This window comes from Etheostoma spectabile, chromosome 24, assembly GCF_008692095.1.
Source record: "Etheostoma spectabile isolate EspeVRDwgs_2016 chromosome 24, UIUC_Espe_1.0, whole genome shotgun sequence".
Lineage (NCBI taxonomy): Eukaryota > Metazoa > Chordata > Actinopteri > Perciformes > Percidae > Etheostoma > Etheostoma spectabile.
Window position 1 is genome coordinate 12285343 of NC_045756.1, and position 19500 is coordinate 12304842.

The 19500-nt window shown below is 45.9% G+C and overlaps 1 protein-coding gene and 1 long non-coding RNA gene across 3 annotated transcripts in view; one reads left to right on the forward strand and one right to left on the reverse strand.

Moving 5' to 3' along the window:
* Positions 1 to 19500, forward strand: part of stk11ip (serine/threonine kinase 11 interacting protein) — a 29911-nt gene that overhangs the window by 5592 nt on the left and 4819 nt on the right. The window contains exons 15-22 of one of the 2 annotated variants that reach the window (XM_032506603.1): positions 518 to 738; positions 1490 to 1600; positions 2534 to 2771; positions 5212 to 5360; positions 5479 to 5731; positions 7482 to 7591; positions 9090 to 9187; positions 9976 to 10157. In XM_032506603.1, the coding sequence (XP_032362494.1) occupies positions 518 to 738; positions 1490 to 1600; positions 2534 to 2771; positions 5212 to 5360; positions 5479 to 5731; positions 7482 to 7591; positions 9090 to 9187; positions 9976 to 10157 (1362 nt within the window). The remainder of the gene's footprint in view (positions 1 to 517; positions 739 to 1489; positions 1601 to 2533; positions 2772 to 5211; positions 5361 to 5478; positions 5732 to 7481; positions 7592 to 9089; positions 9188 to 9975; positions 10158 to 19500) is intronic. The other variant, XM_032506604.1, reaches the window with a different exon arrangement.
* Positions 222 to 19073, reverse strand: LOC116674105 (uncharacterized). The gene is made up of 3 exons (XR_004327977.1): positions 19063 to 19073; positions 10900 to 10907; positions 222 to 289 (listed from the first exon to the last, which is right to left on the reverse strand). It is a non-coding gene; the product is annotated as an uncharacterized LOC116674105 (long non-coding RNA).

The following is a 19500-nucleotide window of genomic DNA, read 5'->3' on the forward strand; positions in this document are numbered from 1 at the left end:
CCCGCCATGGATTTGACATACTCATGCCTATTTTCCTCTTATTTGAAAAGTTATGAATACGAAACGTACATTTTGTGCAATTAAAAAGTACATAATCTTTAACGTTTAACGTCAACGTAAAGCATAGGGCTGTTAAACGTCCCATTTAAATTACATACTGTATGTAGGTTTTGTCTGCAGAGAATGGCAAGAATTACGGTATTCCTCAACATTAACATTTATTTGGCCCGTTGCCTGCCATCCAGATACATTTTAGCCCTTCATATGAAAGAATTTGGGCACCTCTGGCCTAGAAGATATTTTTCTCCCATCTTGGAATGCTGTTTTGACCGTTGACCCTCCTCCGCAGCGCTGTGAAGGAGGGTCTGGCAATGCATAAATACTTACATATCAACCTACTTACATACATTGTTTCATTAGAATATACCTTACAACCCAAAATCAGGTTTATACAAGGTTTTTAAGCTTCTCCTGATGTCCTTTCTCCTCTCTTCTTTTTTTTTTTTTTGTTTGTTAGTGGACTTGTGTCACCCCCTACTTGTGGGTGTCTTATCTGACAAAGAGGAAGAAGATGGCGAAGGCCAGGGGGAGAAGAGGAGGAGAAGGAAAGAGGTGTTCCTGCGCATCAAACAGGGCCTGGCGCTGGAGGTGGACACGCAGAGCGGGCAGGAGAGATGCCGCCTGGAGCTACGCAGCCTGGCTTGGGTGGAGACCACAGAGGCTGCCTGGACCCGAGGGGTGAGAGGAGCACGGGAGGAATAATGAAAGCGATGGAACAATGGGAAATTACTTGTTATGTTGTGGGATTTAAAGGCGCTGACCCGATAACCCGGTTATCAGCCGTCGGACAGTCTGGCGAGGTCAGGGACTCGAGTCTGTTCGGTGTGTTCTGTGCCGTCATCAGCCGGAGGTGCCGTCAGCTTTTATTTTGGCCGACCTGACTTGTTGACTCAGAAGGCGGCCAGTCGGACTCAATGACCAATCTGATTGGTGGAGTGCTAACCCGGAAATAACGAGCGGGATGTGCGAGACAAACCCCACTCAAAATCTGCCGAAAATCTTTGAAACTTTGTCGATCTGAAATGACGATAGATTTATCAACTGCACGGCCTATTTCTCGCTTAAAATGTTTCCAGAAAGTTATTTTAAATTATTAAATTAGTTTCACAAAGTAGGAGATCGTATTCCAAAGGAGCCGCCATGACAGTCTGACTTTGAAATTTCTTAGAAGACAGACCAATGTGACGCGTTCGTCCAATCAGCTGCCGGTTTTCATTTTCTGGGCAACAATACAGATATTAGCGCCGCCTGTTGTTATGGAAACGTATTACGTCTCGTGCAGAACGTACGCTCAAGTCGTCGCCGGGTTGGTGTGTCAGGGCCTTAGGTTGCATAAAAAACTTTGCTAAACAAACTTTGTATATTGTGATATAGATTTCAACCGTCTAACTTTCAAAAAGTCAAGTTGAGTTTTCTTTGTCCTTCTCAGGAGACAGAAGAGATGCTTCCTGCTGTGGAGCTTCAGTTTGAATACATCAGCTGGGAGAAAAGGAGGAGGCGCTACGTCATGCTTGATGATGAGCCACAGCAGGCATTGCAGGTTAATAACACACAAATTAAAATTCCTACACACACACTTGAGTCCTTTTTGATTCCATTCCTTTCTCAAGAGAAATTGGACAAATTATATCATCTGGTTAGATGGCACACTCCTGCATAACAGGGAGACACTAAACCCAGAGATGTTAATCTACACCCACCCAAAAGCACGATGTGCACCACATACAAACAGGGTACATACTGTGCAGTGAAGCAATGCACATCCTCGCAAATGAGAACAACACCCAGTCACTGACTTCTGGGACCAGCCTGGTCATGTTCGCAGGCTGCCCTTCACTCAAACCCTGTTACCTTTGTTTTCCAAATGGGACGTCAGCATCCAGCAGCACACTCTGTACCGTGTTTACTACTTTGTTTATGACTTGTGTCCTTTCACATTGTGCAACATCAAATCTGTGCCAGGAGTTATTTTAACACAAAAGGCCGATACCAATTCCAGTACTTCAGATTAGTGGTGAGCAGTCAGGGACTTTTTGGATTATTTTTTATAAACAGACACATAGCTGAAGTGAAAAGTATAAAATCCCAACAAACACCTTCGACTCTACCCTGGCCGCTCATGGCAGAGCAGAAACACACATGGTGTCCTACAGTACCAGATAAATTCCTCAAATTCTCCTTGTGCTCTAGTTTTGCCGTTCAAGAAGCTTCATGTAGCTCCTACAGTTCCTCCTCAAAGTTTTGAACATCAACATAGCTTACTTTGCATTTTGTACTTGCCACACAGATTCCTTTTTCATGGCCAAAATGTCAGCAAGCTGGCCTATAAGACAGCTGTTGGCAGCCAAAAAAAAAGTCTACTCTGGCCAGCTTTTCTCAACTGACAAACACATTCTCTGCGCTGACATTTTTCAACTAATAAACTGCTCAGGGTGTCAACAAACTCTTAAAACATTACTTTTTTGCTTACTAGGCTCTGACTGACGTGCTGTCAAGTGTGGCTGAGGAAAACCAGCGACGTGACTCTGTGCTCCGCCCCAGCTGTGTTCGCCTGCAGTGCCTTCGCTGCAGGTCAGAGTTCACGCTTAAGGGAGAAGGGAGCGAGGAGCTGGCCAGGGGGAGAGCGAGGAGGAGAGGGGCTGCCATGCTACCAGTGGGTGTGGAAGAGCTGGATCAGGAGGAGTTTACAGAGTTTGATGACGACAGCAAAGGTGAGAGTGATGAAAGACAATTTAACAGTAGCCTTGACACAAATATTGCTCTGTGTTTTTCTTTTTAAAATACTTGCATTGTTGTTGTTGTCTCATTTCATTTCAATTTAGTTGAAGTTGCCTGCAATTTCCTTTCTTTGTTTTACTATTGTGTTGTTTTTTTTACCTATTAATCATCAACAGGCTACTTCTATTGCAGCTAATCAGCTTTAGTGAAATTGGTTTGAGTCTCTTTCAGATTGTACCACAGACATTAAAACAGATTTCATTCTACAACAGTACCAGTTTAGCGATACTTTGCTTAAAAAAATTAAATTGAGGGCTTGGTTAAAGCCAGTTGCTAATACTGTATTTGAAGCCTCCTGCTTCTAATGCAAGAAAGCAATTAAAGTGGGAAAGTTGAGTGTACGGGCACTGGAGTCTCATGCAAAACGTGAGAAGCATATAACTGCTTTGAAAGGTCTCCAATAAACGACAGACATCAGCCAGTACCCCCAAGTATTGGGCAGCTCCGACCCCGGCCCCAGCCCTACCTCCACAATACACACTACACACACTGCCACACAGCAGCTTTGCGACTCCCGTAAGGGACCTCCATGTCACTTTTGGACCAGTGCCGACACTAACCACAGAGGTGCTCCTGGTGACAGTGGATTTCTGAGGTAATGGTTACCTGCTCCTCAGATCTCTGCAGGGTAAATCCAGACAGCGAGCTAGACTATCTGTCCAATCTGAGTTTTCTGTTGAACAACTAAAACAACTTTTTAACGGACACACTTTACATTAAAACAAGTTCCTTCCCGAGGCTAGTTTGCAGAGAGGCCCTTGCTCTGTACGGCACTAAGCACCGCCCAAGACAATTGTTATTGGTTTAAAGAAATGCCAATTAACCAGAGCACGTTTTTCTCCCATCCTGGAATGCTGTGTGGACTAGCCAGACCCTCCTATACAGCACTGTGGAGGAAGGTCTGGCAATGCGAGACTACCAGTCCTATAGTGCGAGTGAGGAAATCGGGTAACTGTTCCAAACAATGTTTCCAGACTATGATATCAGATATTTTTTGTGTGTGTTTTTTTTTTGTGTCGTGATATAGGTTTTAAATTTCATTCATAATGGTCTCAAAAAGTCTTAAATTTGACTTGGTGAAACGTGCAGAAACCATGTTTAAACACAGCTCATAGGTCAAGAAATTGCTGAAGCAATGTGATGTTTGGCTTTATTTTATACCTGAATCTGTCATCCTTTGTATGACACACCAGCCAGAAAAGCCTTTATCCGATTCATCCCTCACACTGAGTCACGCACAGTCCCGGTTGAGTCATGCTCGGCTTCACACACCATCATAAAAAATAAAGCAACTAACGTGCATTATAGTTTCCTTTCACTAAAATCCGTGATTTCAAACTTCAAAAATTGGAGACAAGACAGAAAAGAAACAAAAGAAGGTCACACGTTACACCTGGAACGTTATCGCATTCATGCAAAAAAAAAAAAAGAAATGTTTTATCATCAACTGACGTCAAATCACTTCGTGCCTATTCCTCAATTATCAGTCTGCACAGGGCAGCATATTTTTTTCCCAAAACAAACTTTTGTCTTCAGATGGCCGTGAGGAGTTATCTCCCTCTTTCATGCTGAGTTCCCACCTCTAACTAACCTAACCTATAGTTAGCAGCAGATAGATAAAACCCCTTTGCTGCAGCAGACACCTCCAGTGCTTCAGCCAAACCTAACATTAAGACCTGCTCCGGCATGCACAGACTGCGCACAGGCTTTGTTCCACACGTTTTGGGGATTTCTTGGCTCTGTGCTCCTTTTTGTAAGCATTAGTTTTGGTGTTTCAGGCAATAAAAACCTTTTTCATTTGCACGTGTCTCAACTTAGGCATTTGTTTGCCTGTGGGTAACAGAAATACATGCAGCTACAAAGGAAAAACGTGTCTCCTTCACTTGTTTGGAATGAAGGCGTGCACGTCTATTTTCTCGCATTATAAGTCATTTGGTTGTCAGAATCATTAACATGGCATGTTCTTGAGTAGCAACAGACAGCGATGATATAGTTTTAAAATGTAACCCTTGTGTTTTTCATTTAGTTTCACACAGTATAGTACTAACATTGCATGTCATATTATCCAAAGCTACTTACAATTGCTATATATATGTCATAGGCCACACCCCTCTGGAGCACCTACAGCATGGGTTAAGTGTCTCGCTCAGGGACACATTGGTTGATGTATTGCAGTGGGAATTGAACCCTCACCTCCCACACCAAAGGCATGTGTCATATCCACTGTGCCATAACCACATTTAGTTTTATTTTTTAATGAAAGTATAAGCTCTCTGCATTCATACCTTAAACTAGGAGTCATCAACAGACCACACTGTTTCAGGTTTAGTCATCGCAATAACCATTGGTTTTATTTTTTCCTTTTTTTTTTAGGAAACAATAACATTTGTCCAGACTGTGGTAGCGATCATGTGGTCCAGCTGGCTGGCCAATCATCTCCCTACAGCAGTACGCCCAACCAGCGCTCACCAAGGCCGGAGAGTGGTGACGATCATCTCGATATAGACCAGAGTGCAAATAAGGTCTTTCAGAACAGTGGAACCCATTCTCCTCCTGTCTGTTTTCTCTTTCATTTTTTGTAATTCAAAAAAATGTTCAACCAGAAACTCATATGAAATGTTTTCATCTTTATCACAACAGGATGATTACACAGATGGCAGCATTAGCAGTAGTCCTATCCTCGGCGCCGCCACCACTACAGAGGACGCCACCTTCGTCACTGCCCAGGGAAGCTCCTTCTTCATCGGGGATGGTCAGGGTGATACGTCCAGTCTCTCCTACAAATCAGAGGGCCAGAGTAAAGAGGATCTGGCTGGGAGCTACCATTACATTGCTACCGGTGCCACACCACCTGAAGTCAAAGCCCTCCCTGCAGGAAGATCCGCCCAGAATGGTGGGTTTTTTTCAGTTTTTTTTTCTTCAAGTTTCCTTAAAAAGAGGCAGTAGAAGGTGTTGCATTTACAAAATTCTTAAATATTTAACATACTTTTGGTTAATCCATTCATTCTTTCCCTGCCGCTCATCTGGGTCCATGTCACAAGAATTACTTTCATTATATTATTGCCAGTACAGACACAATGTTGTATAATTGTTAATAATTCTTGGCTATATTGTCCCTACAGGTTTTCCATCCCTCATACTTTAATATTTTGAATATGTGAAGAGGCCTTAATACAAAATAGGGCAGTACTTGTGCAAAACAGCTGAAATGATAAAGAGAAGAAAAGTTGTTTTTGCTAGGAAGAAATGGTACTTCAAATTAAAAGCACTACTCTAAAAGTGTGTTACATTTCGAATTATAGTTTTATGAACACTGAAAGATCTGTTTTTTTAATTGCACTAATTGGGAACCACTGGTTTGATGTTTGAAAATGTCAAAACAATAGTGGAAAAATCACCAGAACAGTCTCCGACTCACATCTTCAAGATCACATTTTTAAAGCTGGGACAAACTGAAACAGTTTATGGATTAGATTTTTTTTTTTTTTTTACATCCAAAACAGCATTGCGATTTTGGCAAGACTACGTATTGGAGGAAAGCCCAAACAGCAGTAAAATATAAATACTATTGTATTACTTTATTTGAATTCTGCAGTTCATATGGTCGTTGTAAAACGCGTCAACTGTGGCATGCGGTATAAACTGTTTACGTCAGCTCCATTGCCTTTTCCTGAAGATACATTTAAATCTTAATTGAAAGTGAACAGAGATGGGAACTTTTGTATCCCGCGAATGTGTGGTGCACAAATCCTTTGAGGCGCTCTGTATCTCTGTTACAGCATCCGATTTCCTCCAAATCTGTCTGCCATTTGCAGATGAACCACATGGTAACTGTGCAACAAGACAGATTGGAATCATTACTGGAAGTGATGGGAGAGGAATCAAAGCCTGAGAGAGGGAGGGCTGCGTCGTAATGATAGCTTTCTGTGTTTGCGGTGCCAATAGCATGATATCTGTCCTCAGTACTGGAGACACTGTATTTATCCTAAAACACTGACTGACACTGAATAGAGTAACTTTTTCTGGTGACACAGTGCACCCATTGTTGTGGAACAGAGGCCCTACATTTGTTTTCTTTCTGAAGAAGGTGTGTCCGTGTGTGTGTGCGTGTGTGTGTGTGTGTGTGTGCGTGTGTGTCAGCCTTCTTAATCTGCTCTCTGTTTGCATCAAATGAAAGCCGTTGGGTTTGTTCTGGCCTCTGCAGGTCACTGCCCTGTGATTTTTTTTGATTCGCTGTAACCATTCATCAATGTTCAAATAAACTCCATTACTATTCATTGGTGAATTTATGGCTCTTAAATGCCTTTTCTGCGTGAGGGCTATTGGCTATTGCTACAGTCGGCTGCAGTAAAAATTGGCCGAATGTTTTATAAAAGCCAAGAAATATGTAAGCTGCCAGAAACTGTGGCTTAACTCTTAGGGCAAGATATCATTTGGGGGAATAAATAAAGTAGGCAAATAGTCTTAATTAATTCTGAGTAAGTGTACTCCAGCCCTAATTCAGAGAGTTTTGTTTCAGTAAGTGCTAAAAAATGCAAGCATTAATAGGGATGGATGTTTGCTTTAACTGCTGACTGCTCTCAAACCCCATCTTTGTGCTAGACAACAGTTTTAAGGCTGACCAACTGTTGATGTCTCTGCAGATGATTTGGACCTACTGTCTGAGGACTACGAGGCGGTGGACCATCGGCTGCAGCTTTTCCTGCATGTGGACGTCTTCGAGGAGGAGGAAGAGCTTCACTCTTTCCTCAAAGTATGTAAGCCCCTGAAAACTTTAGTCAGGCACATAACCCCCGTGAAACCACAAAATCTCCTTTTTACTCAACAGTTTTTGTACGGATTAAACAAACAAGATGTAATTATTAGTTTGCTTTTGATGTGCTGTTGTGACAGGCTAGCTCCTCGCGGGTCCACTCTTTATGCTAAGCTAACCAGCTTGTTGGCTCTAGCTTTATGTTTAATGGACTGACATGAAAGTGGCTTAGAATATTATAAACTCTCAAATCTCCTGTGTGTTGTGTGTGTGTGTGTGTGTGTGTGTGTGTGTGTGTGTGTGTGTGTGTGTGTGTGTGTGTGTGTGTGTGTGTGTGTGTGTGTGTGTGTGTGTGTGTGTTTTGTTGGATCAGGTTCGATTGACAGTGCTGGCAACATCAGCCATAACCCCGATAACTGTCATCACATTTTGTTTTAAGTGTTGCTAAACTCTGATTGCTGCATGGTAATAGGTGACATCACGTTTTTGTCCAAACAAGCCCAGCCTTTGTTACACAACAAACTCGAAATTCAAAAATCGCTCATGTGAAATAATCAAAACTCTTCTTACTTTGGCAGCAAATAATGTCGGACGCCATGGCTCACAATGAGAAGCAGATTGAGAATATAGTTTTTTTTTAGGGCCTTTAAATCTTTAATAGAGCTAACGTTAAGGCTAGAAACCGTATTCTTGCCAGACTCTGCTGTGTTAGCAGAATTTTGCCAGGGATGACGGTCTGTGACTGATTGCTCAGATGTAGCAGTATAATGTTTTTATGTTGCTGTTATTGTTTCTTTTGTGATCGCGGTTTTTAAAAGGTCCTCTAACATATCTGATCATGGCTAAAAAGATTCCAGCTAAATGAGTGGCGACAGCTTTAAGACCTGCAGCACTCAAGCTGCAGTTTTAATCTCAGTCGGCCGAGATGAATGCAGTCAGTAAATCTCCCACAATCCTCTTCTTCTTTGCGGCTTTTTTAAAATAGTTGTGTGCTCCCCTGCTGTCCCTCAGTGTTCTCGGAGACCTCTTTTAATATGTATTGCATCCTGGGAGCTCTTGAAATTGCCATTGCTTTTCTCTGTCAGACACCTGGACATGAAGCAAAGAGCGGAACAGGACCACGCAAACCACAGCTGGAAACAGGAGGTCTCGCTCCATTCATCTTAGTTATGTTTATTTATCCAGTGACAGGGGTTGCTCGCTGATTCACTTGTGCTTTCTCCTTCTTGCGTGTTGTTCGAGAGGACATAACGGGTCTAGCGGTTTAATTTTAAACCCCTGCAGAGCTTGTGAAGAACTAAAAACTGCTGAGAATATGGTTAATAGTTCAGTATTGGATTTGTATCTCTGGGGTGCTCATTATTACGCTGTAAAAGACAGTATTCACAGGTGAGCACAGCACTTGTAAAATCAGTTAGAGAAAGCGTCCACTGCAGAGACAATGAGAATTTTACTGCTTTATGTCATGTATCCCCCTTTTTTTTCTGTGTGCCTTCAGATGTCAGCTGTCAAATTCGGGGAGACAGGGCAGGTTCCCTCTCTGTTGGTGGTGTCAAACCAGCGGATCTATTTCTTGGAAATGACATCAGAAACCCAGTGAGTAGAGCAATAACCGCATACAGAGAGGACTTCTTCTAATTCTTAATTGCAAGAGTGCACACACATACTTAGTTACACTGCATAGTTATTTGCATTCTTGCAGTATTATATATTGTACGCAGTGTATTATATACTGTATGTATGCATGACAAGGATATGAATGCTTAAAGCTAGCTTGAAAGGCTAAGTCAGTGAGATATTCATACAACACATTCAAATTCATCAACAGAGTAATCAAATCCTGGTGGTGTGGACAGCGAGGGCACCACTGCAGTTAACAATTAGGACTTTTAAGTTCCACACCCTCTCCTTTTTTAGGATGTGGAGTATATCGCATAACCTGTCCAGGTTTTTGGGTTAAATCTTGAGAACACATTGACCTTGCAGTGTCTGCTGACTGTGGAGTCTTTAGTATTTTTTTCTCTCCTCCGTCGCCCCCATGAAAAGCTTTCCTTCTCTCATCCAACTAGAAATCTGTCCCTTTAGACGAGAGCCCATGCTGTGTCACCGTCATTTTTGACCACAGGAACTGACTTAACTTGTTCTTGGCACTGTGCAAGAAGTCAAACTGTTTTCTACCTCATATCTTAATCCTTGAAAAATGAGGTATTACATAAGTCATTGCCATGATTGTACTGAGTAAACTTTGGCTTACACAACCCATTTTAAAGTGTTGTTCTGGCAGTCACACCTGCAAGTGTCAGAGATCAAGTAAACTAGTTAATGCAGCTCAGTCTGACAGTACATTTGCTGCACTTTCCGAAATGTTTTTTTTTCCCTCCCAGCAGAGGCCAGCTCTCTGACTGGCTGCAGAAGAGGGACAGCCACCCAATCATGGAGCTCAGCTACCTGGAGGTGGGACTGGGCTCTCAGAGCATCCACATGGAATTTGGAGACGGGGAAGTGGCCTACACCCTCCTCGTGAGGGACAGTTTACGCTGCAAACGCTTCTTTGGCCTCTTGACAGGTAAAAGGAAACTTTAGGTTACTTGCGTAACCCCGGTTCTCAGAGTAGCATGAGTGAGATGTCTCACTATGGGATACGCCTCCCTGCGTATTCCTCAGAAGCATTTATCTCATTACGCCAATCCTGATTGGCTGGTGATCGAGTGTCCGCGTCACGTGGGTCCATCCCCCTTAAATAGCTTACGCTACGACGCGGACACCATTCCAAATAAGCACCTCTTCTCGCTTCGCCCCAGCAAGAAGGGTTGTCTGGTGAGACATCTCACTCATGCTACTCTGAGAACCGGGGTTACGCAAGTAACCTAAAGTTCTCATTCATAGCATTCGTTTCGATGTCTCACTATGGGATATGGAGACTCCCGTATTGCCAGACAAGCTTATCTCAGAAACCACCGGCACTCAGGTAGCAATGCTCCGCTCCAGCGATGGCTCAGTGCCCAGTACTGCACGTGCCACGCTCGGCGCAGAGACGTCCAGTCTATAAAACCGAACAAAAGTGAGAGGTGAAGACCAGCATGCTGCTGCACAAATGTCCTGGATTGAAACGCCTCTAAATAAGGCCCAGGAGGCAGCAAGGCCGCGAGTTGAGTGAGCACGCAGGCCCTGTGGGGCCAGCACACCCTGACACGTGTAAGCCAGAGCAATGGATTCCACAACCCAATGAGACAGCCGTTGCTTTGTCACAGGCTTTCCCCTGTGGGGGCTAGCCCAGGACACAAAGAGCTGGTCACTCCGTCGAAAACCTGCAGTCCTGTCCATGTAAAAGTGCAGAGCACGAACTGGACACAGCGCGTGCAACCGCCATTCCTCTGAGGAAGAGAAAGGCGGGGAACAGAGCGCCAAAAGGTCAATGGGAGAGCATGAGCCAACCACCTTGGGCACAAAGGCAGGATTAGGTTTCAATAACACCCTGACACGCCCCGGGGCAAACTGAGTGCATGACGGATGCACAGAAAGCGCATGAATGTCGCCAACCCGTTTTGCAGACGCCAAGGCCAGCAGCAGCACTGTCTTCAAAGACAGATGCTTCAGGTCAACCTCCCCCAGTGGTTCAAAAGGGGGGCTAGCAAGCCCATCCAACACCACCGCCAGGTCCCATGTGGGAGTCAACGGCTTGGAAACAGGGAGCAGCCGTCGTGCACCCTTCATAAAACGGCAAACCAAAGGATGTTGGCCAGCTGTTTTACCATCAAACCCCACATGACAAGCTGCAATGGCAGCCAGGTACACCTTTATGGTGGAGAAGGCTTTATGTTTGTCAATCAAGTCCTGCAAGAATGACAAAATTGCGCCAACAGGGCACTGAAAAGAGACATGTCCCTCCCTGAGACACCACTCCTCAAACACCCTCCACTTACAGTCATACAGTGATCTGGTGGAGGAAGCCCTGGCACTCTGAATAGTGTTAATCACGCTCTGTGGGAGCCCGACTGTGTTTAAATTGCACCACTCACGGGCCAAGCCCATAGCGCCAGACGCTCTGGGTGCGGGTGAAAGATTGTCCCCCCCGCCTGGGACAGCATGTCCCTGCGTAGTGGGAGTTGCCACGGCTGTCCGCAAAGGAGCAGATAAATCTCCGCCAGCCAGTGCATCGCTGGCCAGTGTGGAGCTATAAGAATCATCCTGCACTGGTGCTCTCTCACCCTGGATAGAGTTGGGGGTATCAGAGCCAGAGGAGGGAAAGCGTACAGAGAGCTGACGGCCACGCGTGCGCGAGCGCGTCCACGCCGAGAGGCGCGTCTGGATCGCGTATTGAGAAAAACAGCGGACACTGCGCATTGTCTTTCGATGCAAACAGGTCCCTTCGGCCCGGCCATAGCGCGTCCACACCTGCCCCACAATGGCTGGGTGCAGAGTCCAGTTGCCGTACAGCGGCGCGCCCCCTGGACAGCAAATCTGCACCGTGGTTCAGAGCCCCGGGGACATGTTTTCGCTCTCAGAGACAGCAGGTGCCTGCTGCCCCACAGTATCAGTCTGCGTGCCAGCGTGTGTAACTGACGGGAACGCAAGCCCCCCTGACGGTTTATATAGGCTACCGTTGTCGTGTTGTCCGTTCTCACCAGAACATGGTGTCCGTTGAGAAGCGGCAGGAAAACGCCTCAGGGCGAGAAACACCGCCAGGAGCTCGGGGTAATTTATGTGACAGCGCCGGAGCCCTCTCCGCTCCAAACGCCTCTCACAAAACGGCCCTCCTGTGTTCCCCCCCAGCCCGAAAGGCTCGCGTCCGTGGTGACCACCTTCCGAGCCAGGACGTGCCCAAGGCTACTCCCTGCGCCAAGAAAGCCGGATGCCTCCAGCGGCGCAGCGCCATTCCGCACTCCACAGTAACCGTTACCCTCCGTGCGCCATGACGCACAGGATCCAGCCTGAGGGAGGTAACCCAACGCTGGAAATCCCTCATAAACAGGCGGCCCAGTGGGATCACCAGAATAGCCGCCGCCATAAGCCCCAGTAACCTCAGACATATCCTGAAAGCAACGGACCCGCGTAGTCGAAATGCGCGAGACAAGCCCTGATAACCCTCACTCTCTCCGCCGACAGGCGGGCTGTGAAGGACACCGAGTCCAGAGATAGCCCCAGAAATATTATATTTTGCACTGGGAAAGCACACTCTCTCTGTGTTTATTATAAACCCAGATTGGTCAGAGGGTGGATGAGGATGCGCGTTTGCGTCACAGACTCCTGCTCTGACTGTGCCAAAAGGAGCCAATCGTCCAGATATGTAGCCAGACGGAGACCCTGCCGCCTTAACGGGGCTACAGCTGCTTCGGTACACCTCACGAACACCCTCGGGCTCAGAGCCCAGACCGAAGGGAAGCACTCTGTACTCGTAACAGACACCCCGAAAAGCGAACCTCAGATATTCCTGTGCGGAGGATAGATCGCAATATGGAAATACGCGTCTTTCAGATCGACAGATGTGAACCAGTCGCCCTGGCGCACCAGACGAAGCAGAGACGCATGAGTGAGCATCCTGAATTTGTATTTTCGGAGGTTTTGTTCAGAGCCCGCAGGTCCAGGATAGGCGAATTCCGTTCCCTCCCCGTTTCGGGACCAGAAAATACTGGAGTAAAAGCCGCTCCGACTCAGCTCGGGGTGCACTACACATATCGCTCTCCTTTCTAACAGCGAGATAATTTCCTCCTGTAAACGCGAGCTGACTCCCCCCGCCTGTGTACAGAGTATGCCCGAGAAGCGAGGGGGGGAAACAGCAAATTGAAGCCTGTAGCCCCGAGATATTGTTCTCAGTACCCAGGCTGAATTTGTGATAGCTGTCCATCTCTCTCTCTGATAAGAGAGAGGAGTGGCAGCCCCCAACGTGTCCCTTACACTCTGTGCCCTCATTAACTGAGCTATGAGGCCATCTAGTGGCGGGACTCGGGACGACCCGTGGTCGGCAAGGGCGCATGCGCGAAGTGTTTAGTGCACTGACGGGGTCGTTGGCATCCCGCGTCTCGAGAGGAGCCGTGGCTCCTCTCTGGAGCGGTGAAGCCACTTGAGCCGCTTATTGCTTTTTTGTTCATTTTTTCGAACTGCGCCCTCGACATTATGTCTGGATGCGACAGTGAAACATGCTTTAATTCTGTTGAACAGAGTGAGTGTGTGCTTAGGTGACTTGGGTGGGGGGCAGGGCCTGCCATCGCCGCAACAAGTCTCCGCTTCCCTTGGAGGGGACGCGCCCGTCTGGCAGCGCGCGCCACAAGGGGAGCGTGGGGGCATCACACTTACGAACAGAAAACGTGGGGCTTGGTGAACGGGGAACTTCCAGCCCCGACGCAGGTGGAGAGAGCTCGGTTGTCAAACCGCCCTCTTCTCTTTTTTACCTGCTGAAAAGCTGCCTGGCTGGCTGTCCCGGGGGGCAGTCGTCTGCGCAGGAGCTTTTCTGGGCCAGCTCCCTCTCGCCTTCTGCTGGGTGGGGCAGCTGGGGGGCTGGGGATCTGGCCGCTTGGGGACTTTGAACTGAGCAGACCGCGAGACAGCTTGAGAGAAAGACTGGCCGTGGCTGGAGGGGGGGGGCTCGGCTTTCCGAGGAGGCAAGTTGAAGAGCTTCGTCCTCCTTCTTCTTCGCCTCACACCTCTGCTGCATTGAGGGCCCGAGCGGTGCCGAAGACCCCGTCAGGGACGACGGGCATGTCCAAAATGTCCTCTTTTTCCCTGTCAGACAGGTTCGTCAGTTGAGCCATCTAGCCCTTTCCTGTAGAACCATTAGCCCCATAGATTTACCTGTGGCCTGGACTGCACAGCGCTGCACGCGGAGGCAGATGTCCGTGATCACAGTTATCTCTTCCCACACAGCAGGCTCTGGTTTGGTGACCATGTCCTCACACAGCTCCGCTTGGTACGCGTGAGCATGGAGAGACATTCAGAGCTCTTACCGCTAAAGCTGCCGCTTTATACGCCCTCTTCGTTCAAGGCAGACTGGAAACGGTCCGCCTTCGACGGCAGTGTGGGGGTCCGTGAGGTTGCCGCAGTCACCCGCGGGTGGAGGTGGGCTGCAACCACGGCTCCATCGGGGGCATGCGGGACATTCCAAGCTTCTCCATGCCCTCAAACTCCAGGGAGGAAGCTCCCTGAATCGGGGTCTTACCGCTGAAAGGGAGGTGTTTCCACGAAGAGGATACCTCTTCCAGCAGTTCAGGAAAAACTGGAAGTAGCTGTTTTGCCGACCTCTTGGTCAGGGGCAATTTCTTCCCCTCATAGCGTGATCTGGTGGGCTCCACCACGACCGCGGGCCAAGGGATGTTCAGCCTGGACGCAGCGCGTTTACACACGTCCTGCATGTCCATACTGGGAGCGGGGGAAGCTGGTACACTTCCGTCCTCGTCTCCGAAGGCAGACACAGCATCAGGCTTGACAGCCTGGGCGGAGGGGATGAACATTTCAAACTCGTCCTCGTCATCCTCTGATATGAGGAGCTCCGAGGAGTCCTCGTCCTCGTAGTCCAGCTCGAGTACGTCCTCCGCGAGGGGGGGCCGCCGGGCCCCAGCTCCAGCTGTGAGCCCCAGCTGGGACCGCGCACGGTACGGCAATCCGCACCAACACCTCATTGCCGCCGGCAAATTGGTGTTGGGCAGGTATGGGTCCTTCCCGACAAGCTAGCTTGGCGCGCTAGTCGTCGGCGAAGGCTCTTCATGGTAAAGCAGGCACATGCCCGCACGAACCAGGGCTTCAACGGCCAGGCGGGCGTGTTCCAGCCCGAGGCAACAAGAGCAGACCTGGTGTGTGTCCCTGCTCGAAATTTTGTTACCACAATGGCAAAGTCGAGCCCCTGAGTCTTCGTGTCCTCTGGTGTGAGGGACGTCAGAAGACTCTTCGTTAGCAGGAGTGCTAAACGCGAAGATACTGAGCAGTAGCTGGTGTGCTAACGCGCAGAAATAGCCTTACCGTGAAACGGCTAGGCGGATAACGCTCCAGTCTGTGGTGAGAAACCGAAGAGTCGTGTCGAAGGCAGCTAGCGCCCGGCGACGAGAAGTTAGCTAGGATGGCTCCGTCTGTGACAGTTTAGCTAGCTAGCCTGCACGACTGAATATGCTTCGAAGCGAGAAGAGGTTTTAGAATGGTGTCCGCGTCGTAGCGTAAGCTATTTAAGGGGATGGCCCACGTGACCGCGGACACTCGATCACCAGCCAATCAGTTGGCGTAATGAGATAAATGCTTCTGAGGAATACGCAGGGAGGCGTATCCCATAGTGAGACATCGAAACGAATGCTATGAATGAGAACACTGCCAATTACAAGCAAAGTGGAAAAATGGTTTATGTGTAAAAAAAAAAAACGGGAAAAAAACGTATAAAAGGAAGTTTTATTTTTTGAATATAGTCCAGGAGAGAAACTCAGTGACCCTGCTTTTACTCTAATTACTGGTTTCAGCAATTTCTTCAGGGTGCTCCAAGGGAAGATGCAGCAAAATAAGCCGTGCACTAATTTAGATTAAAAATAAATTGTAGAGTACTATTGAATCCCTGAGGCCGGTATTAGAACAGCATGTTCCACTCACAAGCATTGGGCCACAGAAACCCAACCTACTCCCCTCACAAACTAATATTATACCATATGTGTGCTTTGTGACGCAAATGTCTGCCCCCCCCCCCCCCCTCGGTATCGGGTTCACTCACACTGAGTACATCCTGCCCAGACCAACGTGTCTGCAAGGGAGACCCAGCGGCTGAGAGGAAAACCTTTTATTAGACGGGGGCACCTGCTCGGGCCTGGAATGTCTGGAAAAATATGGAAAATGAATTTGACAATGTCCAGCCCCTAAACCTGCGCAGAAAACAAGAAAGCATCTTATGGAAAAGCATTGCGGCACAGTACACATAATTCTACATTTTTGGGAAATTTGTAACAGACAATGTGACGTACAACGGTATTTTCCCCTACTTACTGTTTTATATTACCAATTTCAGGGTACAAGATACTACAGGCAACAACAACAAAAGATCTAATTGAGCAAACAGACATGCTGATTAGAAGAGCAGTCCCACTTTTTCCTCAACTCTCTGCCTCCAGCTGCTGTCTGATGGGGTTTCTGTCCAGCTTTCACTCATACACAATCAAGCAAGAATAGTTTTGGCAGTATATAAAAAGTCTTGTTTCATACATATTGTTCTACCATCTCGTGCAGTAATTTTTTTTTTTTTTAAGTTTCAATTTGTTTAATCTTTTCTTGATGTAACTCAGCAATAAATACCAACACCAGACAACTGTCATGATGACAGACAACCGCTTTTTTTTCATTAACTTATGCCCCAAAGTCACATTTGATCCTCTGACTGACCAGCGTTACATTTTAGATGCATTTCCTGCTACACAAACTTTTTTTCTTTTTTCTTATCGCTCTCCCTCTTTCTCTTGCTTCCCCTCTTTCCTCTGAGAGCTTTTTTTCTTTCGGTATTAATTCATAAACAGCTCATTTAGTTCATTGTATTCTTTGTGGTGGAAAATGATTCCAGATTGCTTTCGGCGAGACCACAGCGTTTGTCCAAGACAGAGCAGACAAGTTGCTTCCAGATGCATCCTAAAAAAAGATGTTTAAATGCCAACCACCTACACATAAAGTATAGGATGTTTATGTTTGCTTTGATCCTTGAAGACAAAGATCAGTCCGTTCTTATGATGGCAAACTCTCTTTTCCTAATGCCAGATTAACCCTAAAACAGCTGTTTTCTGTCCAAAGAAGTACAGAAAAGCTTAACCATAACAAACTCTGACTATTGTCCAAGCTGGCTCCTGTTATGTGGACAAAGATGAAAACCACAACTGGAATGATGGAGGACTCGCAGAGAGAGAGAGAGAGAAAGAGAAAGAGAGAATATGGTTATGACTGGGACAGTTTTCTGAAGCTCAGAAACTTACAGAGTCTGACAAACCTTCATTGAAACATGAGAGATAACACGAGAACTCTGGGATCTGCAACCATATTCAAATGGTTTTTTCCTCTCACTTAGAGGAATTTGTCAGTTTTCATTGTTGTTGCTCAAACTGCTTTGGAAGATTTGTTAAGGGTGATGGATGCATACCCCCAACATCTGTATGGTTGTCAGTAGAGCCCGACCGATATATCGGCGGGCCGATATCACTCATTTCCCGATTGGTATCTGCATTTATAATGGCCAATAAATATATATTTTTAAAATATTTATTCATCAAAATCATATTTAAATGATTCATCAGAATCATTTATAATGAATAATGAATACTTAGAAAATCAAAACGGACGGTCAACCATGTTATGAGTGTTGGTGTTGCATAGTTTGTCCACCAGAGGGCGCTCTACAACGTCCCTGTTGGCAACACAGATTTGTTTTTGTTAATGTGTTTTTGTTCAAAGGACTTTAAGTTTTCACATCTTAAGTTTGTATTTTTTATACCAAATAATTTACCAAATATTCACATTGGTATCGGCCTTAAAAATTGGTCAGGCTCTAGTTTTCAGTAGTAGCAAGAGAGACACCATGGTTTTGCGTCAAATGCACCTTTGCTTTTGAAACTTTAAGATCTAGGCCATTTACATAATGTCCTGTCCCAGCTATCTAACATGTCAAACAGTAGTATTTGATTTCATGTGAAAATCATCAGGGGCATTGTTGTTGGCGGCGGAGCCAGCCAAAGAGGCTGGGACTGAAACAAGAGGAAGCAGGACTACTGACATAGACCAGAGCACCAACCAAAGTCCGTCCGCTGCAAACTGGGCTCGGCCCGTCACATTTGCTTACTTGTGATTGCCACCTTGGATGGCACCTCGTTAAAACTGTCCATAGTAACATATTATTTAAGCTTTTGGTTTTTCTGACGCTTGTCAACACCTAAGAAATGAAGGAGCTAACAATGTAGAAGACTTTGCAAATGTTTGTTAAAGTGATCTGTTATGTAAGATTAGATTAGATTAGATTCAACTTTATTGTCATTACACATGTACAGGTACAAGGCAACGAAATGCAGTTTGGGTCTAACCAGAAGTGCAATAGCAGTAAGTGCAGGATATATACAATGGTTCCCTAAGTGTAGGACATGGATATGTACTGAATAAATATAGAAATGAATACTATTATAAACAGAATTTTACAGATGGGTTTGTCCTATGTATATAAAATATAGATAACAAGTATTGTGAGCAAGATTTACAGCTAGAAATGTCCTGAATATAATATACCGGTGGATATTACTATAAGTAGAAATTTTTACAGATCTGTGCAAATAACATAATATACTAATGGTTTACAGAGTTTACAGGTAAGTATGTACTATGAATATATATATACAGGCGGCTATTATTATAGACAGAATTTTTACAGATGGATATAATAAGTTAGGCTAAAATGAGCAGTACAACAATGATTTAAAGGTAGTACAAATAAAGTTTGGGCAGAAACTATCCGAATTATGGCTTTTTACTGGCCATTTAACTTTGAATGAAGAAGTGAATCAGATTTAAACTGACAGATTTGTGTTTAAACACATCCAAGACAAGACAGAGAACAGGGCAAGAATGTTACATTTTCATCCAACAGCAACACTGTTCGATTAAAGCAACACTAGAGAACTTTTTATACCTTTTTAAAATAATGTTTCCCAAATCGTTTCAGTGGTTCCTTAACTCGTAACAGGGGGCACGGCACTTCTGATTGGCTTTGCGGCTCTCCACCAGCCATAACCACACTATGCAAGTTTGCCAGATCGGTAGCGCATCCGTAGTTCCAGTGAGACATAAAGGGACAATTCCGATTCCGACCTGGGACAAGTTCCCTAGTGTTGCTTTAACTCCAGTGTCCACGACATTTTAACAGTTCAACACTTGGAACGACAAAATAGGATTTTTAGAAAAAGAAAAAAAGGGTTCCGGTG